Consider the following 27,860-nt stretch of genomic DNA (forward strand, 5'->3'; position numbering starts at 1 on the left):
CATTTTTCAGGATTCCCACTGGGTCCCGCGGGACACCAGTTCTGGTTCTTTCCCTGCCAGAGAGTTGACCTTCCACGTCCTTAGTGATAGCTTCTGAAGCCGGTTATCGGACTACCGAACTGATCCCTTTGGCTGGCGTCCGTCTCACACTACACCCATAGGTGGTGAGCTCATGAGAAGCTAGCTAAAGGTGAAGTCTCTAATTAAGTTAATGGTCTGAGTTATTATAGTTTTGTGTTTGGGTAGTTCAAGTTTACCTTTATTTACGCCTGCTTCCTCATTCCTCAACCAGGTTGCTTCGTGGTTGCCTACTTTCCATTTCAAGTCAGAATTCACTAAGTGAGGCTGACATTTTTCGGGATCTGAGGGAATTTCACCATCAATCACGCAATTGGGCAGGAGCAGGATTGAAGGTCATCTCGAGCGGGTGGGAGCGGGAACTATGAAACAAAGTCACTGGGATTGGGTGGGTGTTGAAGCCATAATGGCAGGAGTTGTTGGAAGTGGAAACCATAACAGGAGTGAAAACATGATGCAGTTATTTTATTTTTAGTCAAATCGATGTTTTGAACATTTCCCATCAGCATTTAGATAAACATTGCCAACCTAAGAGACTAATACGGCTATTGTTCATTAACTTGTTTTCTTTCTTGAGCATTCCGGTAATTCAGTGTATTTTACGGTGACTAAAGCAGACATGTCATGCATGTTTTATACCGAGGAAGAATAGCGGAGCAGGATTGACTGGTACAAAAAATAATAATAAAGGAGTGAGGGGTGGTGGGTGGGGGGCGTGTATGGGAGTGGGCTTCTGTAAAATTTTGGCTGGGATAGGGATCAATTGCTGTGGGAGTGGGATTTTTTTTCAAAGACTCGGGATTGGGCAGGATTTCAAGATTTTTAAACACTCACTTGAGACTGGGAGTAGTGGGAGCAATTTCTGTGGAAGTGGGAGGGAGTGGGATTCAACATCCGCTCCCATGTGAGCTTCTACTCGGGAATCGTTGACTTTTTGGTCGTAGATATTTAACACGTTTAATATTAAAGACTGTCGGACCCGACCCGTTTCGATGGGAAAATTTCAATTCAGACCACATGATCATTTTATAGGATAATCTGAGAAAACACAGTCTGCAATTTGTCCTTGGTCAGAAAGGGGCAAAATCAGGACATAAACAGACCCATTATCTTTACGTATGTAGCAGGCCTTAGTGGCCGAGTAAACTGTCCAAATTATGCAGCCGCTCCGAATTTTTTTAGCCTACCACAGATACCTGCATAAAACCTGGACCCAGTATTTCAAAACATATAATCTGGAATCAGATTGGTCTGGACAGGAATAAATCTCAAAATTGGGTATTTCAAACCAGAATGTGGACCTGATCCAAGGACATTTGGAATATAGATTTGGTAATCCAATCCTACCCAGAATCCCGATCAAATGCTCTTCTTGGGTATTTCAAATTCCAAGGTGGGGATCAGCAGTGTGCGTGCTCCCAAGTCCTCACATCGCCAATGGCGAACTGAAACGTAAGGATCAAAAACTTTCTAATTTTAAAGGAGCATTCCTTTTTTTTTTTTTTTTTTTTAATTTTTACAGGTTCATCCCACAAGGACCTGATGTAATGGTTTTATTAAACCATACAATTATGACCACATAACAGGGCAGTTGAACGTAGGGCTGCACCTATCGAATATTTTAGTATTCACATATCCTACTGAAAAGTCAATCGAATAATCGAGTATCCAGATAAACTATTTTTGCTTGGTTAAACAACAATTACGTACATGTGCAATTCATAGTACATTTCATCAAACGAGTGCTTTTGTGTGTGAAAGAAGAGTGTACAAAACCATCAGACATCAAGAAGCAGGTTTTAGAATCAATTGTTTATAATTTAATGATATATGATACACAGGACAGCTGGGTCTTCAAACAGCAGCTGCTTTCTTCTCCTGATAGGTGGCCATCATCTTCTTGATCTCCGCTATGGCTTTCCCCGGGTTCAGGCCCTGTGAGGACGACACAGGCGGCAAGGGTATAAGTGTCATTCGCGGACGGTCAGCAGCGGCCGGACGCGTTACCTTGGGGCACGTCTTGGTGCAGTTCATGATGGTGTGGCAGCGGTAAAGAGAAAACGGATCCTGCAGCTTGGACAGACGCTCCTCTGTGAAGTCGTCCCGCGAGTCGATCATCCAACGGTAGGCCTGGAGAACGACAGGGAGTGCGCTCGTCCTTGACACGTGTGAGGCTCTTACAATACAGTGAAGTTAAACACAAAACTTTTGTTCAAATTCAAAATCTATGAAACGCTACATGTATTTGGCAACCCATTCTTTGCGGTCGCCATTCATGTTCACGTCTCAAGTGGGCGTGGTGCGTTCAGGGACACTGCGTCAAGGGGAGTGAATGTCTTCTTTGGTACATAATTGCAAAAATTGATTGCTAGAAAAATTATTATTTGTATCAGAATGCCTTAGTTAACACTGCACAATCACTATGTCATAATATGGAATTGATTTCGTTTTTTAGTACATAAAATATTTTGTTAATATAAGTCAGCGAGAGCTGCGAGAAATGCAGTTGTCATTGACCTTTCGCCATCGTTCCTCTCACACCGCGTTGTTTGGTTTTGTTTGCGCATTAAGAATAAAAGTCCTGTTTTGTTGTATTTCCTCATTTAAAATAATATTAATAATGCATTACACTTACATAGCGCTTTTATGGACACTCAAAGACGCTTTACAATTGCATACATTATTCATTCACTCCACAGTCATAGCTGGTGGTGGTAAACTACTTGTGTAGCCCTGGGGCAGTCTGACGGAAGCGTGGCTGCCATTCTGCGCCTACGGCCCCCCCCCCCGACCACCACCAAACATCCAATCACATTCATTCGTAGGCAATGTAGGTTACGTGTCTTGCCCAAGGTCACGACAACAACATGCGCTCAGGTGGGCATACGAACCAGCGATTCTCTGGTATTCTTAGGCTCTGCACCACGCTGACCACAGAAGAATGACTATTCAAGCAACAAGTTTTTCCTCATGTTTTTGAGATCGTAGGGTGAGAGCTGCAGCTGGTTACCAGGGTGGAGTGAATGGGTGGAAACATGTTGGAAATTAAATGCCAGTGTTTTCAGGGAAACAGCCTGTCAACAACATATTGGGGGAAAAAAAGGACCATTAACTAGTTTGTTTTTTTAACGGTGAAGTTATTTCAAAATGTTTAATTATGAACTATGAAGTTAACTAGTTCATTTTTGGGATGAAATTAACTTTGAAGTAGTTTGTGTAGAAAATGAACTTTCCCAACACTGACTATTTCAGGATTTTTTTTTTTTTTTTTAACATTTTTGTTCGGTGGTGTGTAGTGAGATGTTTATCAAGTAAACCATGTACAAGGGTAGGCCTGCAGGATATTGGGGAAAAATGACATTGCAATTTTTTTTTTTCAAACCTGCAATGTGAAATACAGGATCAGTGTTGGAAAAGTTCATTTTCTATATGGAGTAGTTTAAAGTTCAGTTCATCCTTCCAACAATTAACTAGTTCAGTTCATAGTTCAAAGTTCACTGGTCCAAAAATGAACCAGTTCATAGTTATTCCCCCCCTCCCAATATGTTGCTGACAGGCTGTTACCCTCAAAATACTGCCATTTTATTTGCCCATTGTTGCCACCCCTTTGGTTCACACTAGTAGCTAGCTGCAGTCCCCCCTACAATCTCTAAAACATGAGGAAAAACGTGTTGCTTGACTGATTTTTTAAGGAGGAATTAAAAGAAAAACAGGACTTTTGTCCTTAAGATGCAAACAAAAACATTCAACACAGTATGACAGGAACGATGGTGAAAGGAAATCGATAAAATAATTGATCTTGTCTTATATTACAAAGCAAAATAAATTCCATGTTATCCCAGTGTGATCGTACAGCGGTTTAATTGAAGCATTCTGATACAAATAATAATTTTCCTGGTAATCCATTTTTAAAATGATGTACTCTATTACAAAAGAACACATTCGCTCCCATTTACGCAGTGTCCCCAGATGCACCTCGTGCACTCACGCAGCTGCAGCGTGTCAGCCTAGTTTCACTCTGAAGCCCGAAACAGGAAATGCAGCAGGTGTACAATCTTTTAATCTTTTGAGCATGCCCGAACAGATGCCTCTGCTGGTCACTTGTAATATTACAGTTGATATCCCTGTATGTCACAGTCCACCTACATCGTAGCAGACCCAGCGATTTGACTATTGCACACACATACGTCGCGATGACGATGCACAAACAAAATATCGTGCAGCCGCGTAACAGATATCGGTATCGATATGGTACATCTGCATGCTCCGATACCGCAACACCTGATACCGCTTCACCAGCCTTAAATAAATACGATACCTTCCTGGTAGGAGCCATTACAAACGTGGAGACACTTTAAGGAAATGGATGACAACACTTTTAGGCGACTGCAAATTATTCTCTGCAAAATTGATAACAAACTCCAATTCAGGCAGCAAGGGTGGTGACCACCTTCCGGCAAGCAACGAGCTTCACGACCCCCATCTCCCACTCGGCATGCAATGGTATTTCTCAGATGTTCCGGAATCGTTAATTATTTGACGTTCATATTCTGTTTGTGTTTTGTATTTTAACATGTTAAGTGTCCATAAAAGCTTCTGTTATTTGTTGTGATCCATGTGGCCTTTTAAGTGACTATTTGCAGATAGAAACAAGTTTTTTTTCCCCACATCAAACTAATATGAAGTTGTTTGTGTGTTGCACGAATGGAAATTTCTTGTAAAGTCCTGCTCAGAAATACTCACCCCTGGGGTGACAATATTTTTTAGCATTATGCTTTTTTTCTTGACTGTCTGACATGAAATCAGACTTTCCTGATATCAAACCTTTCCTGTTTTAGGTCAATTGGGATTACCAAAATAATTTCTATTGACTAAATGCCAGAATAGTGAGAGGAAGATTTTTTTTTTTAGAAAAATATACATAATAGACAATACAGTTAATTTTGTTTTGTTTTAAGCGACAGTAGTGTGGAAGGGCAGTTCCCCACACTCAGTTGCAGGCCCTCACATATGTACGCCTTTTACACAGTGCCCCCTGGTGTTCCCGACTGAAACACCACATAACTAAAATGGCTTGTGTTACAGGCTACGTTTAAAAAACATGCAGTTGGATGTTAAAATGTCATTTATTCTAAAAACTGTTATATTTGAGTGAAACATGCCATGCCACAAGTTCAAGAAAAGTTAGTTTTTGAACAATATTTGATTAAAACATGTTGATACCTGGAATCGGTGAGTACTCAAATGTAAGTACTTACACTTGAACTCTGTCTAAAAAGTGGTATCGGTGTGTCCCTTATTTCTTTATTTGTATTTAGCCAGGTTATTTTTATTTAGCCAGGTTGGTCTCATTGAGATTGAGCCATGTAAGTAATACCTACGAATCCATTGTTTCAAGTAGCTGAGCTAAAACATTCCATTATTACTTTACAGTGGTTAATGTCTGCTTATATTTGACAATAACGTTAAAATGTTACTTTTAAAATTCCGGATACATTTAAGAAAAGTTTTATGGCAGTTTGGACTCTGGGACATTTTATACTGAATATAATTGATCTCAATGGTAAAAAATGTTTTTCTCCTAAACAAATCCCAGGTCGACAAGCGTCACAGAACAGATTTTGGTCGAGGTACTATAGTACACACCTGCATGAGCACGGCGGGTCCAAGATATTTGTCACCATTCCACCAGTAGCTGGGGCAGCTGGTACTGCAGCAGGCGCAAAGGATGCACTCGTACAGCCCATCCTGCGCGGGACAAAAAAAAGGAAGTGAGATTAGTCCTCAGCATCATGGGACTTGCGCTATGGATAGCGAATGTGAAAGCAGAAATGAGAGGAACATGCCAGTTTCTGCCTGTCCTCCACAGACTGCATGTACTGCTCCTTCCCCTCCTGGGACTTATCCTTCTTCTTCAAGTAGGGCTCAATGGACTTGTACTGAGCATAGAAGTTGCTCATGTCCTGTGGAGCAAAGCACGCTTACTTAAAATATTGCCATCCGTTCTACACCTACCGATTGTTTTTATTTCAATCATGGGAAAAATAGCTTTGAAAGCCATAACCTGTGTTGAAAGAATACTTGACAACAAAATTTAATTTCCAGAAGTTCCAGCCTCCCCCCCTAAAACGTTTGTAATGTTTTTCATATTAATTCAATATTATACTTTAGACAAACACACAGTAATTCCAATTAAATATAAGGTAAATAAATGAAACTGTTTTTGCTTCAATTCAATGGTCATTGTGCTTCTTCAAGTGTGCGCATCTTGGCCACCAGAGGGGAGTAGAATATCATCACAGACACACAAAGAAGTGTTTCACAACTGACTCTGACTTTATCTAAAAAAGATAAAGAATATATGCCTGTGAGTATTGTTATATTTGTCTGTCTACAAGTGTTGCGCCACCAAATATTTGTTGCTTAAATGGTTTTAACATCGCGACACAGATGCTATTCGTCCGCCCGTCTACAGCGTTTCCCATTATGCATTAGCATTAAGCTAGCAGACTTTAAGGCAAAGTTATGTGGTTGTTTTACTTACACAATGTGTAATTCTCTTTGTTTAGTTTGGCAGTTAACTTCAACGGGAGTTAACCAGTTTGAAGCCTCAATTTGGAAATATATTTCCCTATGTGCCAAACTGCTGCTTGAAGTTGAGTTTTCAGTTCTCTCCCACCAACAGTCACTCGTATCTCACATTTTTGTTGGCAAGTCAAAGAAAAACATAAAAAATAACGACGGCTTGCATCTCGAAAAACTCTTAAGTCGGGTCACTTGTATCTCAAAGCACCACTGCATTTACAGTAGATAGGCTTAAGATGGCGTATACTTACAGGCACCAGGTCTTTGACCACATACATATGTGGAAGGGGGTAAATCTTGGTTGGCTTGCTGATGTTAGTGTCAATCTTGTTGAGGCAGGCCAGCGTGTTCCCACCATTGATGTTCATTGCGCACGATCCACAGATACCTGCATTTACAAGTAAGAGAGTGACCCCTCACGAGGATTCAGTTTTATTTGTATTTTTTGCAAGAACAATCTGAAATAACAGAGGCACTCTGCTTATGGGCTGATGTCAAACTTGAACATTCAGAATACACACCTTCTCTGCAGGAGCGGCGGAAAGTCAATGTGGGGTCCATTTCATTTTTTATCTTAATTAGGGCATCAAGTACCATAGGTCCACATCTGGAGGAAGGATAAAGAAAGAACCGAAATGTCAAACGTGCATGGTTAAAATCTTTTTGGCACACAGCTTTAGAGGCTCGCTAAGTCAAGCTGTGCGAACATGTTGGCCACTTTCCCAAATGTAAGACCTAATTTGGATGTTCCGCTGTTTTCAGGACAACACTTAATACACTGCAGCTGTCACAGGCTTGGATCTGGGTCATTACGTACGTGTTCAGGTCGATGTCGAAGGTCTGCATGCGAGGTTTGTCTCCTGGAGTGTCTGGGTCCCATCTGTACACCTGGAACTTCTTAATCCGAGGCTGTGCTGCTGGAGCGGCTGCTGTCTGCGCACAACGCACTGCCTGCCACAACGAAATGCAATATTTAATCCAAATAAACATGATGAAAATGAAAAGGTGGGATAAACTATAGACAACTGTTTCCCAACATTCACTGAACCAAGGCACATAGTTTACATTAGAAAAATCTGTCAGCACACCACCGGTCAAAAATGTCATGAAAGCAATGCATATATGTATATATTATTGTATTATTGGATAATTTCTCATGGCACAGTGGTTGGGAATCACTGCATTAATGGTGACTCTTTTTCACGTGATTTGCAGAGGTTATAATTACGTTTTTGGGAGGATATTGAAATGATTCATGGTGGTCTAGTTTATTTCATATGTAAAAAAATGGTAGTATTCAAGAATGTCATTAAGGTTTCATCTACTACTACTACTACTACTGTTAATAAAGAGAATGGTGCCGCTATACAATCGGTATTCCAGGATATAGACGGACCCCTCTGTGGTCAATCTGAGTTATACCAAATACAAGGCAATAGTTTCTAATATGGAAAAGGTAAAAAAAACAACAGCTTTACGAGAGTCGGTGATGATTATGAACATACCACTAGACCAGTTGATGAGCGGAAAGCCAAACCCCCACAGCGGCTCAAGGACGTGAGGCTAGCTACGGACATGTTGCTGTTTCTAGCCTGACCTACACTTCCTTCCTTCCTCCATGTCCCACAATCCACCGCAGTAGCGTCACCAGAAGGTGGAAGCGTTGGCTTTGAATACCGGCATCGCCCGGATTTTACATTCCTTAATCCGGCCCACCAAGCATTTACAGTATCAACAGTCCCTTTAGTATGAGCATTTATCAGATAAAATACATTTTGGCTCTTTTCCCCCACGAAAATTTGTATAAATTATTTTTTTAATTCATTTATCGTATTAAAGAATTGATTAATCATTATGCATTATTACTATTGTTAATAATCTAATTCACTAAAATAAAAATTCAATCTGGATTTACCATTGCTTTATTTTTTTTATTGAATAATGGGATTAATTATAATTAAATAAAAATACCCTGAAAAAGATCATTGTTATTATTTTAAAAAAATAAAAACATGATTTTACATATTTTAAACACCCAATTATATATTTTTAACCTAATCTACAAATGACCTGGCCAATGTTTGAGTTTTAAAAAAGAAAATTGTGGCCCTAATTCACAAATTTTTGCCCAACACGGTGCTAAATAAAATAAGAGTTGTTGCTTATTCTTGAGTTTTAGAATTTCCGCACATCACCATGCACAAAATTTGATTTTCCAATCCAGTTTAAATACAAATGTATTCATTTCGCACGTATACAAACAAAGTAATATTAATAAAACATATTACAAAACCAATAAACCACTTATTTTCATAGAAAGAAATACATCAGTAACTGTGCTTTGTTTTTTTGTTTTTTTCCGGAGCTAATCCATTAGCGTCTGGAAAACCTTTACCGGCTTTCACGGTACAAAAAAGCAAGCGAACCCATGTGCCACTAGTGTGCAGTGAGTCTCACGTAATGAGCGAGTGTGACTCATGTGTGGATTCTATCGAATGTCACAGTCAACACCGTGGCCTCATTGTTGCTGTTGGGTTTTTTTTTTAGTAAGAATTCTGTGGAGAGCCAAAAATGGTATTCCTGACGTTGTCCAACTGGATTAGAAGCCGTGGACCGGACAGATACTGGAAGGTTCAAGAACTTCTCAAGCATGCACGGGTAAGCACAAGAGAGCAACGTGTTAATGTTAAACTACTGTTTCCCGTTTGTATTACACGTCCCTATCATCGTCCTCTTGTTTGTTGATGTTCTGAGAAATGACTCAAAGATGTCTATAAATGTGACGATGATGTCATCATATAAGATATTTGACGTCTGTTTGAAGCATTTCAGAGGCAGAAAGAACCGCTGTTACAGTCTGGCCGTGCGGGCTGTCAGGAGGGCTTTTGTCTACGCTACGAAAGGACGCAGGCTGAAGAAACGCAACATTAGAACGGTGAGAAATACATATTTCGTTATTGTACTCATCGTTGAGGACCACCGTACCAAACATGGAGATGCAATACAAGAGCGCCATCAAAAAAAAAAAAAAAAAAAAAAAAAAAAAAGGTTCTGCCTTGAACAAGATAATAATGCTCACATTTGTTCAATTGATTGCAAGGTGGGTTAAAAAAAAAAAAAAAAAAAAAAAAAAAAGTTCCAGGACTGTTGTCACAAAAGATATTTTCAAACCTAAACTCCAACCAATGAGTTTTGCCCCCCTTCGATGTGGGCCAGATGATCAACCGGCACAGCCTCTGAGAGATCTGCCACGCTTGCATCATTCAGTCAGTGTGCGAGAGTTGTAGCTCACAAGCCCCGAGCATCTGACAGTTCCTGGCCGAGAAGAAAATCGCTGTGCCGGAGCCGCCGCCCTACTCACCTGACCTCGCTCTGTGTGATTTTATTTTTGGTTTTGTTTTGGTTTTGTTTTTGGATGAGCTCAAGATGACTGTCAATAGAGCTGGGGAGGATCCCGGAAGAATCCTTCCAGCAGTGCATGAAGGCGTGGCAGAGAATGATGGGAAAGTGTGTTAAACTCCAGGGCGATTACTTGTAAAGGGGAAACCTTGTAATTTGGATTGGAAATAGTAGAACTATATCTTTTGAGACACTAGTCCTAGAACAATTCTGACACTCCATGTACTTGTATTATTGTGGTTGTCGTGTAGCTTGCACTGCATTATACTGCTAGGTGTCTTGATTTATGTCCTCATTGGGAAGCAGGGCTGTTTACTCAATAGCAGAAATCAACACGTCTATTAGGTGTAAGGCCTAGTACTAGAGTTGTCATTATGGTGGTACCAGAGCTAATTATTTTTTTAGGCGGTACTAGGTATTAAAGTGTTTGAGAAAATACTCAAACTATTTGAGAAAATAGGGTATGGTCATTTTTTTTTTTTTTATTTGCTTTGTTTAGTTACATGAGTGGGACCAAATAGAAACGCAGAAATGTTATGAGACACGTGTAGGTTTCTCATGAGTGTATATTTGTGCTAAAGTGGTTAATGTGTGCGACTAAGATGTGCATATTACAGGTAGCCAGATTACATCTTGAAGGAGACTAAAAATGTTTTTTTTTTTTGGTCATATAATCATCCCTCCTTTGTTTTTCTTATTCCAGCTGTGGATCACACGCATTGCTGCAGCGTCCCGAGAGCACGGCATGAAGTATCCTGTCCTCATGAGCAACCTAATCAAGGTTAGTCTTTTTAAATGTTTTTTTTTTATTTTTTTTTTGTTATTTTTTTTTTATTTTTTTTTAACACTCAATAATACTCAAAAACACTGACTAGTGCCCCTCTTACAATAGTTTGAAGGGGTGTACAACTGTACCGTTTTTCTAAATATGATAACTAGAATCAAACCAACCATTGTTGTTGTCTTTGTAAAACCAGAATATACGACACATCGCTTTTATTGGATCGTATTAGATTGTGCACTAAAGTTCCGTCTGTTCTTATCTACAGAGCAGTGTTCAGCTCAACCGACGGGTTATCAGCGACCTGGCCATCACGGAACCCAGGTCGTTCCTCGCCCTCGCGAAGCTGGCCCGGGCCCGGCAGCAAGAAGGCTTCTGTGCAGCGCTGGGTGACGGCAAAGAACCTCCCGGTGTCTTCTCCCGTGTTGTTGTGCAACAGTAGTGGACGCGCTACTGGCCTCAGTATTGTGGAGCTGTTCATTAAACGGGCACATACAATCGATTTGGTTTAGTTGTTTTTTTTTTCTCCCCCCCCCCCCCCCCCCCCCCCATTTGTTCTTTACAATGTAAAGGGGTTAGAAAGCTTTGTTTTGTAAAACTATCAATAATATCAGTGTATTATTGTAAAATGACAAGACATGGTGATTTTCTAACCCTTTGAAGCCGTCACACCGCCACAATTCCAGTTTGGAACGATTTCATGTCATAATAATGCGTCTACAGATTATATTGCAAATAAATTCAATTCCTCTGCATAGGGTTGATCTGAAATGTCTCGGTTTTTTCCTTTATGTAAATATTTATTTCTCATTGTGTGATTGTCCTCTGATTGTTTAGTTACCATTAAACATTTTGATATACTGTACGTTTTGTTTGCTTTTAATGTATGTGTTACAGGTGAACTTAAATTGAAAACTTTGGAATATACATGTCCTGCTGTGGAATGTTTCAGTACTTTCTTTTTGTACAATTTCCTGTTCCCTAAAAAGGATCTGAATGAAAATTTACAGCAGGTGTTTGATCCAAAAATTAAACACTAAGTTTCCTGGTTTAATTAGAATTGGTATTTAAACAGTCCTCATGATCATGCTGTTCACATTTTGTCATAGAAATGAGACCAAGATGTCTCCTAACAATTGATCAACAGTACCGCTCCATTGCAAAGCTTCCAACTGGATGTGAATGTCAATAGTAAACAAGTTGTAACGGAGACTGGAAGACTTACAGAAAGGTATAAAAGTGGGCATCCTTGTAGATATAATTAACGAGTCATGGATAAAAAAATGACAATTCTGCTATTCAGCTCGTTTAAGAACAGCAAGTTGTGCAAAATGTACTGAAACAGTTGGACATATGTAGGCTATTTAAAAAATAAAGGTCAAATCAAGTTCACCTGGAAGGATTATAGTGCATTTTAGTTCTATGATGAAATTCCAGGTGAAAACTAAATAACTATTTTTGAGTAGTGTATATATCATTCAGTGGGCTTGCAAAAAAAAAAAAAAAAAAAAAAACAGCAATGCCATAATTGCTCCTGGTTACGAAGCATCCCAGAAGCAAGGACATTCAACAAAAGTCAACGTTTGACTTTCAGAAGCAGCCGGACTGATGTAACAAACCGACATGACGCTCGGATCGAATTTGTCCCATTACGGCTGCCGTCTCTTATCTGGGTGGGGCCTACTGATGACCTCCGCAGTCACAACGACCAATAAAAAGAAAGAACACTCAAATCGAGCCAATCGTCATTGGTGTTACTCAGCGACACCGGCCCTCTCCGTTGCGCATGCGCATAACACTAGTGAGTGGCACGCGCGTGGAGGAAGTCGAGTGACAGATCTTTGGCAGCCCGTCCCGGTCCCTCTGCACACAACTGGTCCAATTCAACCTTAGTCACTCCCAAAAATGTCGTGGCTGTTCGGCCTGAACAAGGGGCAACCGGAGCCTCCTCCGGGTCTGCCGGTTCAGCCTCCCCAGCCGCCGCCGTCCGGAGGCTCCAGCGGCGGTGGAGATAAACCCAAGGACAAATGGAGCAACTTCGATCCCACCGGTCTGGAACGGGCTGCACAGGCGGCCAAGGAGCTCGACAAGTCCCGTAAGTTTTCCGAGAGGAGGGGGGCTCTTTACACAGGACGCACTCACTAACTCCGGAGTTTCCTTTTGGTTTATTCCTGTACCTGGAGTCTCTTTGACATCGAGGCCCAGCACTCTGGTTCAATTGGTATCTTCCTCAACATTAATATGCAATAATACGTGCCAATTTAACCAAACAACACTTTTTTTTTTTTTTTGTCCCACCGCCATTCAAACTCACAGGCATGGTTCAAAGGTCGTCATCACGCTCCAAAGCAAGCAGTGTGTGTGTGTGTGTGTGTGTGTGTGTCTTTTGACTGACATGCTTATAATGTCTTGTGTTGTCCATTCATTTAGGAAATGCCAAAGAAGCTCTGGAGTTGGCCCGCATGCAGGAGCAGAGTACCCACTTGGAGCACCACAGCAAAATCAAGGTACGCCGTAAGAAATAAACAACAGCGGCACCGCTCTCTTGGTGCAGGTCATTTCATTTAGCTTGTGGTGTAGCTAGTCGCGGTTTGATATTTACAATGTGAGACTTTATAGTTCTATAATGGACCGTAAATTTCCATCTAGTGATTGTAGTGGTTGACCTGCACATATTACACATACGAATATGAGCAAAAACAAAAACTGCCAGTCTTACTGTAGGAAATAAACAAGTGGAAACAGCAGAAAGTAACACAGAAGCAACAAGTTTGCTAGTGCCATAACACAAATCTGCACAACAGAAATAAGGGCCACAATCTTCGTCACATTTATTCAACGTCATCCTGCTCACGAAATCCATTGAAGTCATTCATGCCGCTTCAATGGCCAGGTCAATCGCCTTCAACGTTAAGGCTTCATCGTTTGTCTGTCAGCTAGATAAATAGCGTAATAGCATCGCCTTTCATGTTATCAATTCAGATTGCCATTTGGAGTATGTTGATATTTATGTAACTATGCAATTTGGCCTTGGAAAAGTTGAGTTTTTGCCTCTGGTTAGACAATAATGTCAATAATGTCATAATGAGGCTAAAAAGTTTTGTTTAATGGCTTTTATTCTGTTTTCCACCGTGACAGGAGTATGAAGCGGCCGTGGAGCAGCTGAAAGGCGACCAGATCCGAATGCAGGGTGAGGAGAGGAGGAAAACTCTAAATGAAGAAACCAAGCAGCATCAAGCGGTGAGTTTTGCGCCATATTTGTCCAACATTTTTCACTTTTTTGTGTAAGTAATCCTTCGTGTCTTCTTCAGAGGGCTCAGTACCAGGACAAGCTGGCCCGGCAGCGCTACGAGGACCAACTAAGACAACAGGTGAGCTGTCCTGATTTAGTTTGACATTCCTCTGCAGTAAAGAGTTTTGGTTTCAGTTTTCCTCCCACCCCCACTCAGCAAATGCTGAACGAGGACAACCTTCGCAAGCAGGAAGAGTCGGTTCAGAAACAGGAAGCCATGAGGAAAGGTCCGTGCATCGGCTCTTCAATAACCCCAAGATCCGGCGATGAGCTGGAGGTTGATGTGTTTAGATTTTTTTTTTCTCCTACAATAGCGACCATCGAGCACGAGATGGAGCTGAGGCACAAGAACGAGATGCTGCGTATCGACGCCGAGTCCAAAGCGCGGGCTCGTGTGGAGCGAGAGAACGCCGACATCATACGCGAGCAAATCCGCCTGAAGGCTGCGGAGCACAGACAGACAGTCCTGGAGTCCATAAAGTAAGACATGCTCACTTGACAGGCCAGTTTAGACGCATGCACTCGGGCCACAACATTAGGTACACTTTCACAACAGTGACACACATTTTTGGTGATGAATGGTCCCTCCTATTTTTTTCATGGCGAATCCTTGAAATGATTGTCAAACTTGGATACCATACTCCTCCCATGTTAGATGGTGCAGGCAAAAAAAAAGCGTTGCAATTTGGCGTTGACCACCCATCTAGTACACCTGCTTCTGATTGAGGCTCATTTGGGCAAATTCCTTCAAAGTATGGAGCCCTGGAATTTACGCAAAAGGGCCGCTTCAAACCAAAATGTCTGACTCCCAATTCAATTCCGGGCATGGGTACTTTTGACTTTTTTGTGCGTCCTGCTATGATGGATGCCATGGCCACCGAATTTCATGTTGGTGGGTGAAACTGGTGTGGGGGGATAATATTTTCTAACTTTCCTAGTAAGTTAAAATACTTTTTTTTTTTTAAAAAGACTCCTAAAATTCATACAGTTTCACTCTTGGTGAGCTTCTGGTATTTTAATTGGCCAATAGAATAATACGAAGCAGATTCCATGTGATTACTTAGTAATGCTCAGTTAAGAGAATGAGAATAAAGCCTGTTTGACAGTCTTTATGAAAGCAATTGTTGATAGAGAGCTTGTATTACTGTAGACTTATTAAATTGTGCAGGTGTGCCTAAAGTTCCGAAATCATATCAATGTGATACTGGTCACGCTGATGTAATGAACGTAGTTATTACTTTCAGGACAGCAGGCGCGGTATTTGGAGAAGGATTCAGAGCCTTTGTGTCTGACTGGGACAAAGTCACGGCCACGGTCAGTCATCTGCTTCTATATGCTGCGCATGTACAGTAGAACCTCTAATGTGCCCAAGGTTCGATCCTAATGTGGATAAGCGCTACAGAAAATGGAATCATAGCTATAGTTTCACCCTCAGACTAACTGGTTGTCCAAGTAACAACTTTTTCTCCTCGCAACAAACAGGTGGCCGGACTAACACTTTTAGCTGTGGGGGTGTATTCAGCCCGCAACGCCACCGGAGTGGCGGGTCGCTACATCGAGGCGAGACTGGGGAAGCCGTCTTTGGTGCGAGAGACGTCCCGATTCACTGTGGGGGAGGCCATTAAGCATCCAGTCAAGGTAGGACTTTTACTTCACAAATAAATCCTGTATTTGATGTATTCCTCTTTTGACATCATTGTTCCTCTCGCGCCGCTTTTTAGGCGGTCAAAAGGCTGAAAAGCAAACCTCAGGATGCCCTTGAAGGAGTTGTGCTCAATGTAAGTAGCAAGAACACACAAACTAGTATCAAGTACAGACAGTATTGTGACAGTTTTATGTTCTAGCCTATGCTGGAGGAGCGAGTGCGTGATATTGCCATAGCAACAAAAAACACAAGGCAGAACAACGGCCTCTACAGGAACATCCTGATGTACGGACCCCCAGGCACCGGCAAGACGCTGTTTGCGAAGGTACAGTGGCTGATGAGACTTTTTAAAAAGGAGCTTCGGCTGGAAAGCATTTGTCTGTTTTGAGCAGAAGCTGGCAGTGCATTCTGGGATGGACTACGCAATCATGACCGGGGGTGACGTCGCACCGATGGGCCGCGATGGTGTGACGGCCATGCACAAAGTGTTTGACTGGGCCAGCACGAGCAAACGAGGGTAAGCCACTTACTTACTGACTTATAGGAATAAAATGTAAACCTGCAAAATTTCAATTCCGTTTATGTTATTACAGTCTGCTGTTATTCGTCGATGAAGCCGACGCATTCCTTCGTAAGAGATCCACTGTAAGTTTGAATTATCCAGAAACGATTAACTTTTTGTCATTTAGTGTTTTATCTTTCTTAAAAAAAGAAAAAGAAAAGTCTTTCTAGCCTCAAGTGTGTTGATTAATTTTAACTGCATGCAGCATTTCTGGTTCAAACCAGTTAAATCATGGGTGGAAAAATGTTTGCGTTCAAGTGCCTTAAAAAAGTTGCTAAAATGTGTATCTAAAACAGTTTATATTAATAATAACAAAAAATCATCATCGATTGTAAAATTTTATTTATAATTAATTTAATGTGACCAGTTATTTAATAAAATAGTTAAATGCATATGTAAAATATTTTTGTACTTTTTAAACATTTTGGTGGACTAGTCAAACACACAATCAAACAAACAAACAACATTGACAATTAAACCAATTACCATATTGTTTGAGAGACAAAAATCCTAAATTGATAAGTATATTTTGATGTATTTTTATTTATGCACGGCACTTTGTTTGAGCTGTAGTTGTTTGCTAAAGTGCTCTATAAATAAAACTGAATTGAGTAACCAATTTTAGAAACAAACAAGACAAATGAAACCTTGCTGGCGTCCGGCAAAATCCTCTCATAAAAAAAAACGAAACAAAAAAAAAACGGCATTGAGCCATAAATGTTGCGTCGTCAAACGGAGCAAATCATTTTCAACACTTTACATTGGCCAATAATTTGTAAAAGTAAACCCACGTGGGGACTGACCAATAGTATTGATTTGTGAAAGAAATGTGAAATTGACCAAATTTGGATACGGGAGGTTTCTGCACGGCGGCAGCGATATATTAATTAACATTTTTAATTAACAAATTATTGCATGAGATGCATTAATAATAAGACAATACTGAACACATGTTTTAATCTTAGGAAAGAAACCGCTAATCATGTTCGGTGGCTGGAATTTAAGAATGGAGCGGGCTGTATGTGTCCCCTGAGCTAATTTGTAATCTTCCTTCCCGATGTTTGCAGGAGAAGATCAGTGAAGATCTCCGAGCCACTTTGAATGCATTTTTGTATCGCACTGGAGAGCAGAGCAACAGGTAAAGTCTATTCTATATTTGAAAAGTTTGGCCTTTGCGACTACCTGCCACATCTCAAACTGTGCTGTTTTGCTGTTCCCATCAAGGTTCATGTTGATTTTGGCCAGTAACCAACCAGAGCAGTTTGACTGGGCCATTAACGACCGTATCGATGAAATAGTCAATTTTGCTCTGCCTGGGCTGGAGGAGAGAGAGAGGCTGGTGCGTTTGTACTTTGACAGATATGTTCTGGAGCCCGCCACCGGAGGGAGGCAGTGAGTAAAATATATATTTTTTTTTGGCACAACAAAAATGATGGCTTAGACTGCTCAATCAGTAGCAAACAAAACAACACAACAATGAAGTGCTTCATGAAGCGATTAATAGACCAATCCAAAAAAAAATCTTTACAATAATTTATTCAATTATTCCCATCACTTGCAATCCCGAATAGCCTTCATTTCCTTAATAAAACTGTATCCAGGCTCACAGTTGTTGTCTTTTGTTCACTTGCAAACGCATGAATGTTTGTCTTCCTGCAGGAGAATGAAGCTGGCGCAGTTCGATTATGGTCAAAAATGCTCCGAGATAGCCAAGCGGGCAGAAGGCATGTCCGGTAGAGAGATCTCCAAGTTGGGAGTGGCCTGGCAGGTAAGGCCCTTAAAGTGCTCATCAAAGTGAACCCTGGGTTATCGCGGGGGTTACGTTCAAGTTAAAATCTGCGACATGAGAGACCATATAAAAGCATTTTAAAAAATGGTTTAACCCCTCCCACTTACTTTAAATACACGTAAACTTATTATAACACACTTCCTTAGCGCCGGTTCTCACTTTTGCTCGCATAGTTTTCCAAAAAAGAGGCAAAGCTATTCAAGCTATTTGTATACTGAAGTGAGTTGAAAAGCTTCATTTGGACGAAAGTAGTGCTTTGCCGCCATGTTGTTGCATCTCTAGGCCGTTCTAAACCTTTTGGTGGGGTATCAATTACTTGGGGATTTTTGCTATTCACAAGTAGCGGCGACTTAAAAATCAGCGACAAAACAGCCGAACAGTGTCATCTTAAGCGTGTTTTTGGTTCTAATATGAGCACCGTGTCCTCACAGGCAGCGGCGTATTCCTCCGAGGACGGCGTTCTGACAGAGGCCATGATTGACGCCCGCGTGGACGACGCCGTCAAGCAGCACCGGCAGAAGATGGACTGGCTGCGTACCGAAGAGGAGGCTCAGACCAAGACCCTCACGCCTCCGCCAGCAGGGGGCACCGCTAGTAGCGCTGTCGGTAAAATAGGCTTCACTCTGCCACTTGGAGAGACACCTCAGGCTCAGGAGGTGATCGCCCCGCTCCTCGTCCACGAGATGAAGCAACAACGGGACGGTCTATCTCAAGAGAGGACAGCAGAGGCTCAAAGTTCTGCCTCAGCCGGACTAGACTGTGAAGAAGCACTCAAAGCAAGTTTAGAGCAGCCTGCGGCAGACAGTGAAGGCAGCGTGGAGAAAATGGACATGACTGGCTCTCCTCCAAAAGATGGAACTCCAGTCTGAATCATAGATTATTTCAATGAATTAGAAAGACTGAATCATGTCCCTCGAACGAGTCTGTCACTGTGTCTTCACACATGTTGGACTGGTTCGTTTGTTATTGTTGGAGGAAACTAACCTGTAAAGGATTACTTGTCTGTCTGTAACAAGTTCAACATAATATAAATGTGCACAATGGAGTCAAGTAGAATTAAACTGCTTTGTGTCTTTCTAACCAGTAACAATTGATATGATTATCACCTACATCACCATCGCTACATTAATACAGGTTCTTTTTTTCACCCTAAATGAATAACGAAAGTGAAGGCAACATGCCTGCAACAATCAGCCATTCCAACAAAGTGATGACATCATGTACATGACTTGATGTGCTATAATTAACTCATTCACAGCCATTGACTGCTGTTGAATTCAAATATGTTATAATTAATGGTATAGCGCTTTCAATTAAAACCTTAAGTAATGTTGAGGTGAAATAAGAGATGAAACACTAAGAGGAAAACTCAAATGGACATTGTGTGATTTCACTGGAAATATGAACTGATAAATGTTAAACATATGAACGAACATACGTGATCAAGTGTCCTGTAACATTTGCGTCAAGTTTTTTATAACCTAAAATTGCTTGCTTTTAATTCATTTGGTTGACTTAAAGGAAAAAATGGTGAAGTGTTTCCAATTTCAATAAATGGTTTAAATAATTACAATTAAAATGAAATTAACTATCCATCCATCCATTTTCTGAGCAGCTTCTCCTCACTCGGGTCGCGGGCGTGCTGGAGCCTATCCCAGCTATCATCGGGCAGGAGGCGGGGTTGCCAGCCAATCGCAGGCCACATACAAAACAAACAACCATTCGCACTCACATTCACACCTACGGGCAATTTAGAGTTGTCAATTAACCTACCACGCATGTTTTTGGGATGTGGGAGGAAACCGGGGTGCCCGGAGAAAACCCACGCAGGCACGGGGAGAACATGCGAACTTCACACAGACGAGGTCAGGGATTGAAACCCGGTCCTCAGAACTGTGAGGCAGACGCTCTAACCAGTCGCGCCACCTGAAATTAACTATTTTACATATTTTAGACAGAATTGTTTGGGCACCTCCACTACAAATGACCCACCGATCCGTTTTCTATATTCAATATGGTCGATCAGCACAAGTTTGCCTAACCCTGATTTGTTTTTGAACGTCCCATGCTGCAACTTTTTTTTTTTTTTTTTTAATAATCTTTGATGTCGTTTTATCAGGTTTGGAAGATGTGATTTGAAAATGCCCAGGATGCACTTTTTCCCAACCTATTCTAGTTGATTTAAACATCTGGTAGGTAAAATAGCCAAATTTCTCATTAATATTTGACATGTAAATAACATTTGCTCTGATTGGATCCCTGTTCTCCATAATTCCAATATGGAAAACAGCTTTGCTCTGATTGGTAGTTGGCAGTATCTCAGCTTCTTGAGGCCGATGTCAGCCTAATAGTAGGCAAATAAAGGTAAATGAGACTACTTTTAAGTAATATTTTAGAGAAGCACAGTATATTTGTGGTTAACATATCTGCCTCACAGTTCTGAGGCCCTGCTGATACAATTTAGGAGGTGAATACAAGACAAGATGGGATGAAGATGAAAACTCCCATCGCCACCAGCTAAACCTTAAAAGTTCAGAGAATATACTATGTGAACTCTCCAACTGAATTAGAAATTGTAAATTGATATTGTATATACAAATATATTTTATATGATGCTAAAACAGCACATTAGCACAGAGGTTTCAGAAGAGCAGAATAACTGACCCCAATGCAAATGTGCTAACATAACAGCAAGTCTGTAATGGTGAGTAGTTAATGTGGAAAAAGTATTTTCAGGTCCTAAAAGCAGTGCAATGGTTAAAAAAAAAAAAGAATAAGCCACAAATCTTTCTTAGAGATTCTTTTAGTATATTCCTATGTACAAATCAGGCACTCTTGAGCTGACAAAGCATCATTTTTAACCCCCCCTCAAAAAAAGGTACACCCTGAAAAACAACATATCCAAGTTTGAGTATCAGGCCAACACATATTTCTTCAAAGAGGTCAAGGTTTGGTTATTCGCTAGCTTGACCTTTTAACTTAATTTAAAACGCAAAACAAAAAGCATTCAGATCATTCTTCCTGGCTCAATAAAACAAATCTACAGAGTTCTGGGTGTGGAAGACAAATCTGACGAGATTGACTGAATTACTGAACAATAGATGACTAGGATTGCGGGAGAATCATCTTTATGAAGATGCACTGAGTAAAATGGCGGGACTGGGCATCATTGCACTCCCTCAGGAGGCGTGGCTGACCTTGGCTTGACCTTGATCAGGAGGAATAAAGGCAAGAGGAACAGCAGCGAGTCAGCGCTCCTCGTGGAGGCCAACCACATGATTGCCAATATTTTTCGTTAGGCTCTGCACACGTGTGTGTTTCTCTGAACACAAATCCTGTAAATGTAACTGTCACATTATTTGCCATTGGTGCCGGGGCCCTGCGTGTGCTTTTTGCAGCTGTCAGTAGAAGCAGACGGTGTGAAGGAAAGCCCTGCTGCTCTTGTCCTCAAACTCTTGCAGGAGCTCGTCAATTTCGTTCTCCATGTCGTCCGTGTGCTGGATCTGTGAAAGATGTGAGGAGAGAAAAAAAATGCGGCTTAATGTCGTGCCAGCAGCTGCGGTGACAAATGCAGACTGAAATAGAATAACCGGAGGGGCCGAGCCCATCAGCTAAGCACCAAAAAGCCAAATTGACACCCCTCCAAGTACAGCCATATTGACAAACAAAGATACAGTGGCATAATTATTTAAATTTGGATTTAATTGTATTGCACACGTAAATAAAAATTCCACTTAAATGTTTGAAAACGAGATTGAACGTATTGAACGTCAAACAAACTGAAGTGTACTTAAATGTACTGGTATTTAAAAAAAAGCTTTAAACCACGAACATTTTGCATCGTATGAAAATTTTATTCAGTGATTCTTTCGCTTACCACTAGAGGGAGCCTATATACAACAACTGATACTTGTACGACACTTTGAGAACCAATGGTTTAAATCGTAACTATAACTAAACCTAGGATCCCGGTTGCTATTTTAATATAATTTCAGTCATCTTACGACATGAACCTTAAAAATAATTAGCTTACATATTTAATTTAGAAAAAAAAGCCTAAAGTTCGCATGTACATGCGGCAAAGCCTCCCTGAAACTTCCCCTCCCCACCCAGATTAAATTTAGCTCATCCCTGGCATACAAAGCTGGTCTCTCAGTCGAGATGGATCACTTCACCCTGGAGACCAAACCTGGTTAAAATCTTTTAGAAATAGCTACCAAAAAAAACAAATAGGTGAGTTTTTCGAGTGAATAATGGACAGATACAATTATTATTTTTTTAAACAATTGGTGAATTCACAGTGTGTTCAAATAGTGGCGCCGGCTGAGTGCCTAGCTTTCTTGGGTTTGTTGTGGGTACTCCTGTCTTCCTCCAACATTCCAAAAACATGCATGTTTGGTTAATTGTCGACTCTAAATTGGCCTTAGGTGTGAATGTGCGAGTATAAGGTCGTTTGTCTATATGTGCTCTGCGATTGGCTGGCGACCACTTCAGGGTGTACCTTGTCTCTTGCCAAGTCAGGTTGGATAGGCTCCAGCTCACCCAAATGGCAAATGACGATAAGCACTATAAAAAAAAATTGATGGATGGAGGGAGTGAAGAGGGAGGGGGGTGGTCCTTGTGGAAACTTGGTCTGCCTTTGAACAGTACCAAAAATTCAGAATACATGTACAGTTACACCCCCAGTTATATTTCTGATGAAAGCCTGTTTAAATGTTTTTCGTTTCTTCTTCAGTAAACAAAGACTAGTCAAACCTGAGATGTGGGTCTTTAGTTTAGGATAGAGTTCTGTTCCAACGGCATCGACGTAACCCGCATTTGTAAGTTGGAACACGCCAAAATCAATTACGAAGCTAAGCTAGTGCAGTAGTAAAGTCACAATTACAGTAAATATTTGTATGAAAAACACTTGTAGGGCACAAATATAATCAAATGAAACAGTATGGTTGTATGAGCGTGTCTTTTGGTACCACGTGACAAAATGCATACACCGAAACGCAAATTAGCCAAATGTGTGCACTTTGGTGCTGCCGTAAACAGAGGGCCACTTGTGATTGCTTTTTTACTAGCAGTCTGCTCCCCGCTCAAAATGGGTCCACGAACCATCAGTTGAAAATCACTGTGCTACACCATCACAGACTCCCAAAGTTGACAAAAAACAAAAAAAACCTAAAAAGCTTAAGCAAATGCGGAACATTCGATGGTGAGGCCTTGCCTGCCTTAGTGACCTCATCCAAGTTTGCTCGTTCTACACTGATTTTAACAAATCTAAAAGGACCTATCTATACAAGCCACTTGATTAGATGCACCAGAACTCTTGAGACCCAACAGAAACTCTTCTCAAAAGCTTTTACAAAGATAATGATGCTCAGTTGTGATTGATATTGACAAAGGTTTATTATAGAACCATAAGGCTTCTTGCTGTTTGACTAAAATGATCCATATAGATTATAATGCTCACTTAATGTTCATGACAATGCCAGAGGTAGTTATCTGAAAAAAAAAGTAGTCAGAATCGGTTCTCAGTATGATGCAATGCTGCTTTTCACCACTGCAAGTGACAATCACAAAGTCAACATTTTGGGAAATTATTGCTGCTTGTTCTGAACAAAAGTGAGGATTATTTGCTTTAAAAAAAGATTTCTATATTTGATGGTGCAGATGATGCGAAAGAGGAATTGGCTTCAAGTGTTAAGAGTAGAAAGTGCTCCAGTGCAGAAATGGTCAGTACGAATCATTCCAAACCAAATTGTTCTTCAGAGTGACGCCTCCACCTAGCAGACACTCACACATTGACACAGCTCGCAGATGAGGAAGGCGCCCAGCGTTGCTTCCTCATGGTTGTCCTGAATGTCTACATTGATGACGTGCACGGGCTGCAGTGTCTCCTGCTCCCGTGAGCTCAGATCTGGGAAAACAACAACAAAACATGAGGGAGGTGGGGAACACGAAGACAGTTGGACAGGAAGCCCCGCTCACCCTCCAGCACTTGGTCGTAGACGCGCTCCTCACAGGTGATGACCAGGTCAAACTTGTCCTTGCAGCTCTGAAAGCGCTCCGGCTTTGACTTGATTCGCTTGTTTCGGTCCAGCATGTGGAGGATTCCATTCTGTGTATATCTGAGGAGGGGTCTAGGTCAAGGAACATACCGAGGCGATAGATCATGTTAACCATTTGAAGTGAGCAACATCACCACCTAGTGGTAACCCTGCGGAACACACGGAGCAGAGAAGATTGCATAAGCATGTTTTGTTAACGGCACCATTGCGATGTCATGTGCTTTAACAAATGTACTTCTAAACGGTTATAAGCTTAATTCAGCTAAATTCTGTAGTAAAAGGTTAATTTAGTATATCAGCCGCCACTGCAACTCAATTGCCAAGTTTGACTGTAGACAATTACAAATACTCAATTTTGTCACATTTTAGTCATGTAAGGACCCAGCCATCCTGCACATAGCAATACAGTAATAAGCTCAACATACACTACTCAAAAAGTTCGGGATATTCAGTTTTCAGGTGAAATTTCAGGATTAACCTAAAAGGCACTCTCACATTTACATTGAACTTAATTTGATTTCTAAATTTTCACATGCACCCCCAGTCGTTCAATGCTTCAACTTAAGAAGCTGAATGGCACAATTTGCAACAGGTGTTACACAACATTTCCTGGTTCAATTATAATTTGTATTCAAACAGTCCTCTTCCCAATGTTGCTGGAATTTTGAGACCAAGACGACACTTAACCATTGTGAGGCTTCAAGCAGGATGTCCTCAGAGGGAAGTGACAAGTGAGCTTAAAGTATCACAGAGTGATATCAGATGATTGTTGACATACAGGGAGACTGGAAGAGTCACAGAAAGGCAGAGTGGACATCCTTGGGGGGGAAAAAATAAAAAAATTCAAATCAATTCAATTTTGCCATTGAGCTCCTTAACCAGCATGTAAAAAAAAAAAAAGTAAAACATTCAACAGTTGTATATGTGCATTTCTAAATTCAGGTGTCAAATTAAGTTCCGCTGTGAAGGTTTTGATGCATTTTGACATACAAGAACTGAATCTGCTCTTATCTTACTAGGCAGGTGTCCCTAATATGTTGTCCTTTGTTTTTAAGATCAATAGATTTAATGAGGGGATTATTGCAAGGCTCCCTCCTTTTGTGTGGAATTTTATTATTTTTTTTTTTTAAAGTTGAAACATTACAGCTATTGCTAAAATATGCATGCCATATGGTTTCCTGAACAGGAAAGAAACTTTAGTTTTATGCTTTTAAAACTAATTTTCCCCAAGTTTGCATTTACAAGATGCTAAATAATTCAGTGGTCCAATGGATCCCAATAATGGGCCTTTGAAAATTATACTGCAGCTTCAATTAGAATACATACCATCTTGAATTTATATTAATCTGATAGTTGCCTTTTTTAATGTTAAAAAAATCACTCGTGTTTTAAGCGTGCATCCATTTTTCTTTAAAAAATTAAAACTCAAATATTCATTAAACACCATATCAGTTAAAAATCTGCTTATTTTTGTTGTGCAATATTCCAGTTTCTTGAGATGGTCAATTACATAAAACTATAATCAAAATTCAAATTAAAAAAACAAACCCAACTTTAGACTTGTAAAGACTTAATGAGCTTTTTGACTAAAATACTCTAGTTGCATTGAGATGCACTTGTCAACTGATGGGGTTTAAAAGCAGCGACAGCATCAAGTCAAAACAAGCCCAAGGTTTCTGTATTTAACCTGTATATCAGAACGGAAATAGATCTGATTCCTTTCTTACAAAAAAAAAAAATATATATATATTTTTTTAACCATACAGCCATTTACTTTGACACAACTGGCATATTGCAACATGTTTAAGTGTATTGTTACAGGGCTAAAGACATGGGTTCCCTGGCATGCCATTTACCCATCGATGCAGTTGCGTCCACCTTCCTGATGTCCATAAAGCTAACAAAGATGCGCACACAGTACATGGAATACTTATCCCGTGATTTGTCTGACAGTGCGTGTATGTGTAGTGAGACGGGGATACAGTTCCTTGTCCTTGCGGACCAAGTCGTTGTACATCTGTTCATATGTTGTTTTGAAGTCGTACACATTAGGCTTGTCTGGGGCAGGACCGGGTAACTTCACATGAGAACCAGTCCCGAATGAACGCACATCGAATCCACGTTTACTGCAGAGGACAGAGAGAAGAGGGTGGGGGACAAAAGTTAATTAGATACCATAGGGAATAGTAATTTAAAATGAGTAGACCAGCCGAACAATGCCAGAGCTCTGCTTTTTTTTTTTAATCACTTATGCAACCTATATAAATATTTCTATTAAAAAAATAAATAAATAAAATAAAAAGGTTTTCTTGCAGTTTCGTCTGTAACCCCACACAGACATTATTTCATCTTAAAAATGTTACCTTTAATACGAGCGATCCCAAATACCATTTTTACCCTATGGAAAGCTGTTTGAAGCATTTCTTTGACATCCTTGTTATCCACCTTGTAGGTCCACACACTAGTACATTGTCCTCACTTGTAAGACAATTCGGCGCACTAGTAGGATATCGAATAAACACATTAATGGCTTGCCATACAGCCATATGAGCATTTTTTTAATATCCTTCTTAAGGTCCAAGTAGTAGTAACTCCTTTCATCCTCAACAGGACAACTTGAGCATACTTGTTAAGACTTACAAGTGAGGCAATTCATCTAGTGCTTCATTACCAATACTAACCGTACGCAGGAGTCGTCTACTGCAATTGTGCCTCACTACCCACGCAGTTAGCCTACTTGAATACCAAAGTTGGACGAAGAGTGTACTAGTAACATGGACCTTAAGGCTGCCTATCAAATAAATTACAGTAAGCCGTTTGAGCAATTATTTAGTTGCCTATTAGTGCCCTGAATTGTCTTACTTGTGAGGAAAAAGAGCGTACTACATGGACCTTAAGCTGGATATCGAATAAACGCTCAAATGGCTTTCCATAGGCTTTACCCAAGTCAGCGCAAACACTAAAGCGAGTGACCGAAAAGGGGCAGCACTGAGCCCCTACGTCATCAAATGCCGCGCAGCAGCAGTTGCTTCCTTCCGTAATTCTTTCACCTAGGGGGCGCTCTCGGTCTGTCAGCATGAATCGACTATTAAGAAAAAAAAAAAAAAAAAAAAAAAAAAAAAAAAAAAAAGAGTATTTAAAAAAACAAAAAAAAACGGACTCAGTTGAGAATACACGCTGTGAGGGTATTATCCAACGACAATCTTAAACTGACTCAGAAAACAAGGTTTAAGAGTAGAGCTCAACATCCGGCGTGACACTGCACTCTGAGTCCATTGTTGGGACTGCGGAGGCCCGGCAAGTGCGGCGTCGTGTCAGCTGGAAACCGCTTCACAAACACGACGCGATAAGGCACATTTCGTTCATGTCGTCGTCGTCGTCGCGTGGTCGTCGTCTTCTTCTTCCTCGGGTGGCCATTGTTTACCTGAGGATATTGTGCGCTTCCATACTGCGGTTCTGGTTGCTCGAGCACACAACCGCTACTCGCAGCGGGTGGCTCGGCATTGCGACTCTCCGGCTGAAGCTACGCTACGAAAACGGTCGGAAACCACTTGGTGTCGTTTGTTTGTGCCCCGTTTAGACAAGAAAAAAAAAACAACCCCCTTTAAACAAGCTATACAGTAAAGCGCTTCGAGTACTGTTCTATAGACGCCTCTTCTCCTTTGAAAGC

General features: G+C 40.8%; 4 protein-coding genes across 5 annotated transcripts; 2 read left to right on the forward strand and 2 right to left on the reverse strand.

Moving 5' to 3' along the window:
• Positions 1–1,875: 1,875 nt before the first annotated feature.
• sdhb (succinate dehydrogenase complex, subunit B, iron sulfur (Ip)) lies at positions 1,876–8,307 on the reverse strand. 2 transcript variants are annotated; one of them, XM_061687548.1, is made up of 8 exons: positions 8,169–8,307; positions 7,481–7,614; positions 7,185–7,270; positions 6,915–7,051; positions 5,925–6,041; positions 5,725–5,826; positions 2,086–2,254; positions 1,876–2,013 (listed from the first exon to the last, which is right to left on the reverse strand). In XM_061687548.1, exons 1-8 carry the CDS (start codon positions 8,238–8,240, stop codon positions 1,892–1,894), a joined length of 939 nt encoding a protein of 312 aa, XP_061543532.1. In that variant the 5' UTR covers positions 8,241–8,307; the 3' UTR covers positions 1,876–1,891. The 2 variants fall into 2 exon arrangements, with proteins under 2 accessions (XP_061543532.1, XP_061543533.1); XM_061687549.1 differs by having other exon boundaries at positions 2,086–2,208; positions 8,169–8,306.
• Positions 8,308–9,142: 835 nt separating this feature from the next.
• On the forward strand, positions 9,143–11,368 carry mrpl20 (mitochondrial ribosomal protein L20). The gene is made up of 4 exons (XM_061688139.1): positions 9,143–9,321; positions 9,488–9,598; positions 10,766–10,843; positions 11,112–11,368. Exons 1-4 carry the CDS (start codon positions 9,235–9,237, stop codon positions 11,283–11,285), a joined length of 450 nt encoding a protein of 149 aa, XP_061544123.1. The 5' UTR covers positions 9,143–9,234; the 3' UTR covers positions 11,286–11,368.
• Positions 11,369–12,656: 1,288 nt separating this feature from the next.
• On the forward strand, positions 12,657–19,580 carry atad3 (ATPase family AAA domain containing 3). Its single transcript, XM_061687791.1, has 16 exons — positions 12,657–12,938; positions 13,274–13,350; positions 13,982–14,083; positions 14,155–14,214; positions 14,293–14,362; positions 14,450–14,615; positions 15,380–15,449; positions 15,618–15,773; positions 15,857–15,913; positions 15,980–16,105; positions 16,173–16,297; positions 16,374–16,425; positions 17,410–17,480; positions 17,567–17,734; positions 18,002–18,110; positions 18,563–19,580. Exons 1-16 carry the CDS (start codon positions 12,749–12,751, stop codon positions 18,998–19,000), a joined length of 2,037 nt encoding a protein of 678 aa, XP_061543775.1. The 5' UTR covers positions 12,657–12,748; the 3' UTR covers positions 19,001–19,580.
• Positions 19,581–20,918: 1,338 nt separating this feature from the next.
• ssu72 (SSU72 homolog, RNA polymerase II CTD phosphatase) lies at positions 20,919–27,860 on the reverse strand. Its single transcript, XM_061688519.1, has 5 exons — positions 27,615–27,860; positions 26,173–26,316; positions 24,111–24,250; positions 23,921–24,039; positions 20,919–21,634 (listed from the first exon to the last, which is right to left on the reverse strand). The coding sequence occupies exons 1-5, from the start codon at positions 27,692–27,694 to the stop codon at positions 21,533–21,535; spliced, it is 585 nt and encodes a 194-aa protein (XP_061544503.1). The 5' UTR covers positions 27,695–27,860; the 3' UTR covers positions 20,919–21,532.

Source organism: Phycodurus eques, chromosome 10 (genome assembly GCF_024500275.1).
Source record: "Phycodurus eques isolate BA_2022a chromosome 10, UOR_Pequ_1.1, whole genome shotgun sequence".
Taxonomy (NCBI): domain Eukaryota; kingdom Metazoa; phylum Chordata; class Actinopteri; order Syngnathiformes; family Syngnathidae; genus Phycodurus; species Phycodurus eques.

Bases quoted from the DNA above. Each gene is read 5' to 3' on its own strand.
- sdhb (XM_061687548.1), bottom strand. From the start codon at position 8,240: ATGTCCGTAGCTAGCCTCACGTCCTTGAGCCGCTGTGGGGGTTTGGCT. The intron at 7,615-8,168 runs GTATGTTCATAA...TCGTTGTGGCAG, and splicing joins GCTCATCAACTGGTCTAGTG to GCAGTGCGTTGTGCGCAGAC. The intron at 6,042-6,914 runs GTAAGTATACGC...TTTGCTCCACAG, and splicing joins TGGTCAAAGACCTGGTGCCT to GACATGAGCAACTTCTATGC.
- mrpl20 (XM_061688139.1), top strand. From the start codon at position 9,235: ATGGTATTCCTGACGTTGTCCAACTGGATTAGAAGCCGTGGACCGGAC. The intron at 9,322-9,487 runs GTAAGCACAAGA...GTCTGTTTGAAG, and splicing joins AACTTCTCAAGCATGCACGG to CATTTCAGAGGCAGAAAGAA. The intron at 9,599-10,765 runs GTGAGAAATACA...TTCTTATTCCAG, and splicing joins AGAAACGCAACATTAGAACG to CTGTGGATCACACGCATTGC.
- atad3 (XM_061687791.1), top strand. From the start codon at position 12,749: ATGTCGTGGCTGTTCGGCCTGAACAAGGGGCAACCGGAGCCTCCTCCG. The intron at 15,914-15,979 runs GTAAGTAGCAAG...TTTATGTTCTAG, and splicing joins TTGAAGGAGTTGTGCTCAAT to CCTATGCTGGAGGAGCGAGT. The intron at 16,298-16,373 runs GTAAGCCACTTA...ATGTTATTACAG, and splicing joins GCCAGCACGAGCAAACGAGG to TCTGCTGTTATTCGTCGATG.
- ssu72 (XM_061688519.1), bottom strand. From the start codon at position 27,694: ATGCCGAGCCACCCGCTGCGAGTAGCGGTTGTGTGCTCGAGCAACCAG. The intron at 24,251-26,172 runs GTATCCCCGTCT...ACCCCTCCTCAG, and splicing joins GTCCGCAAGGACAAGGAACT to ATATACACAGAATGGAATCC. The intron at 24,040-24,110 runs GTGAGCGGGGCT...TTGTTTTCCCAG, and splicing joins CTACGACCAAGTGCTGGAGG to ATCTGAGCTCACGGGAGCAG.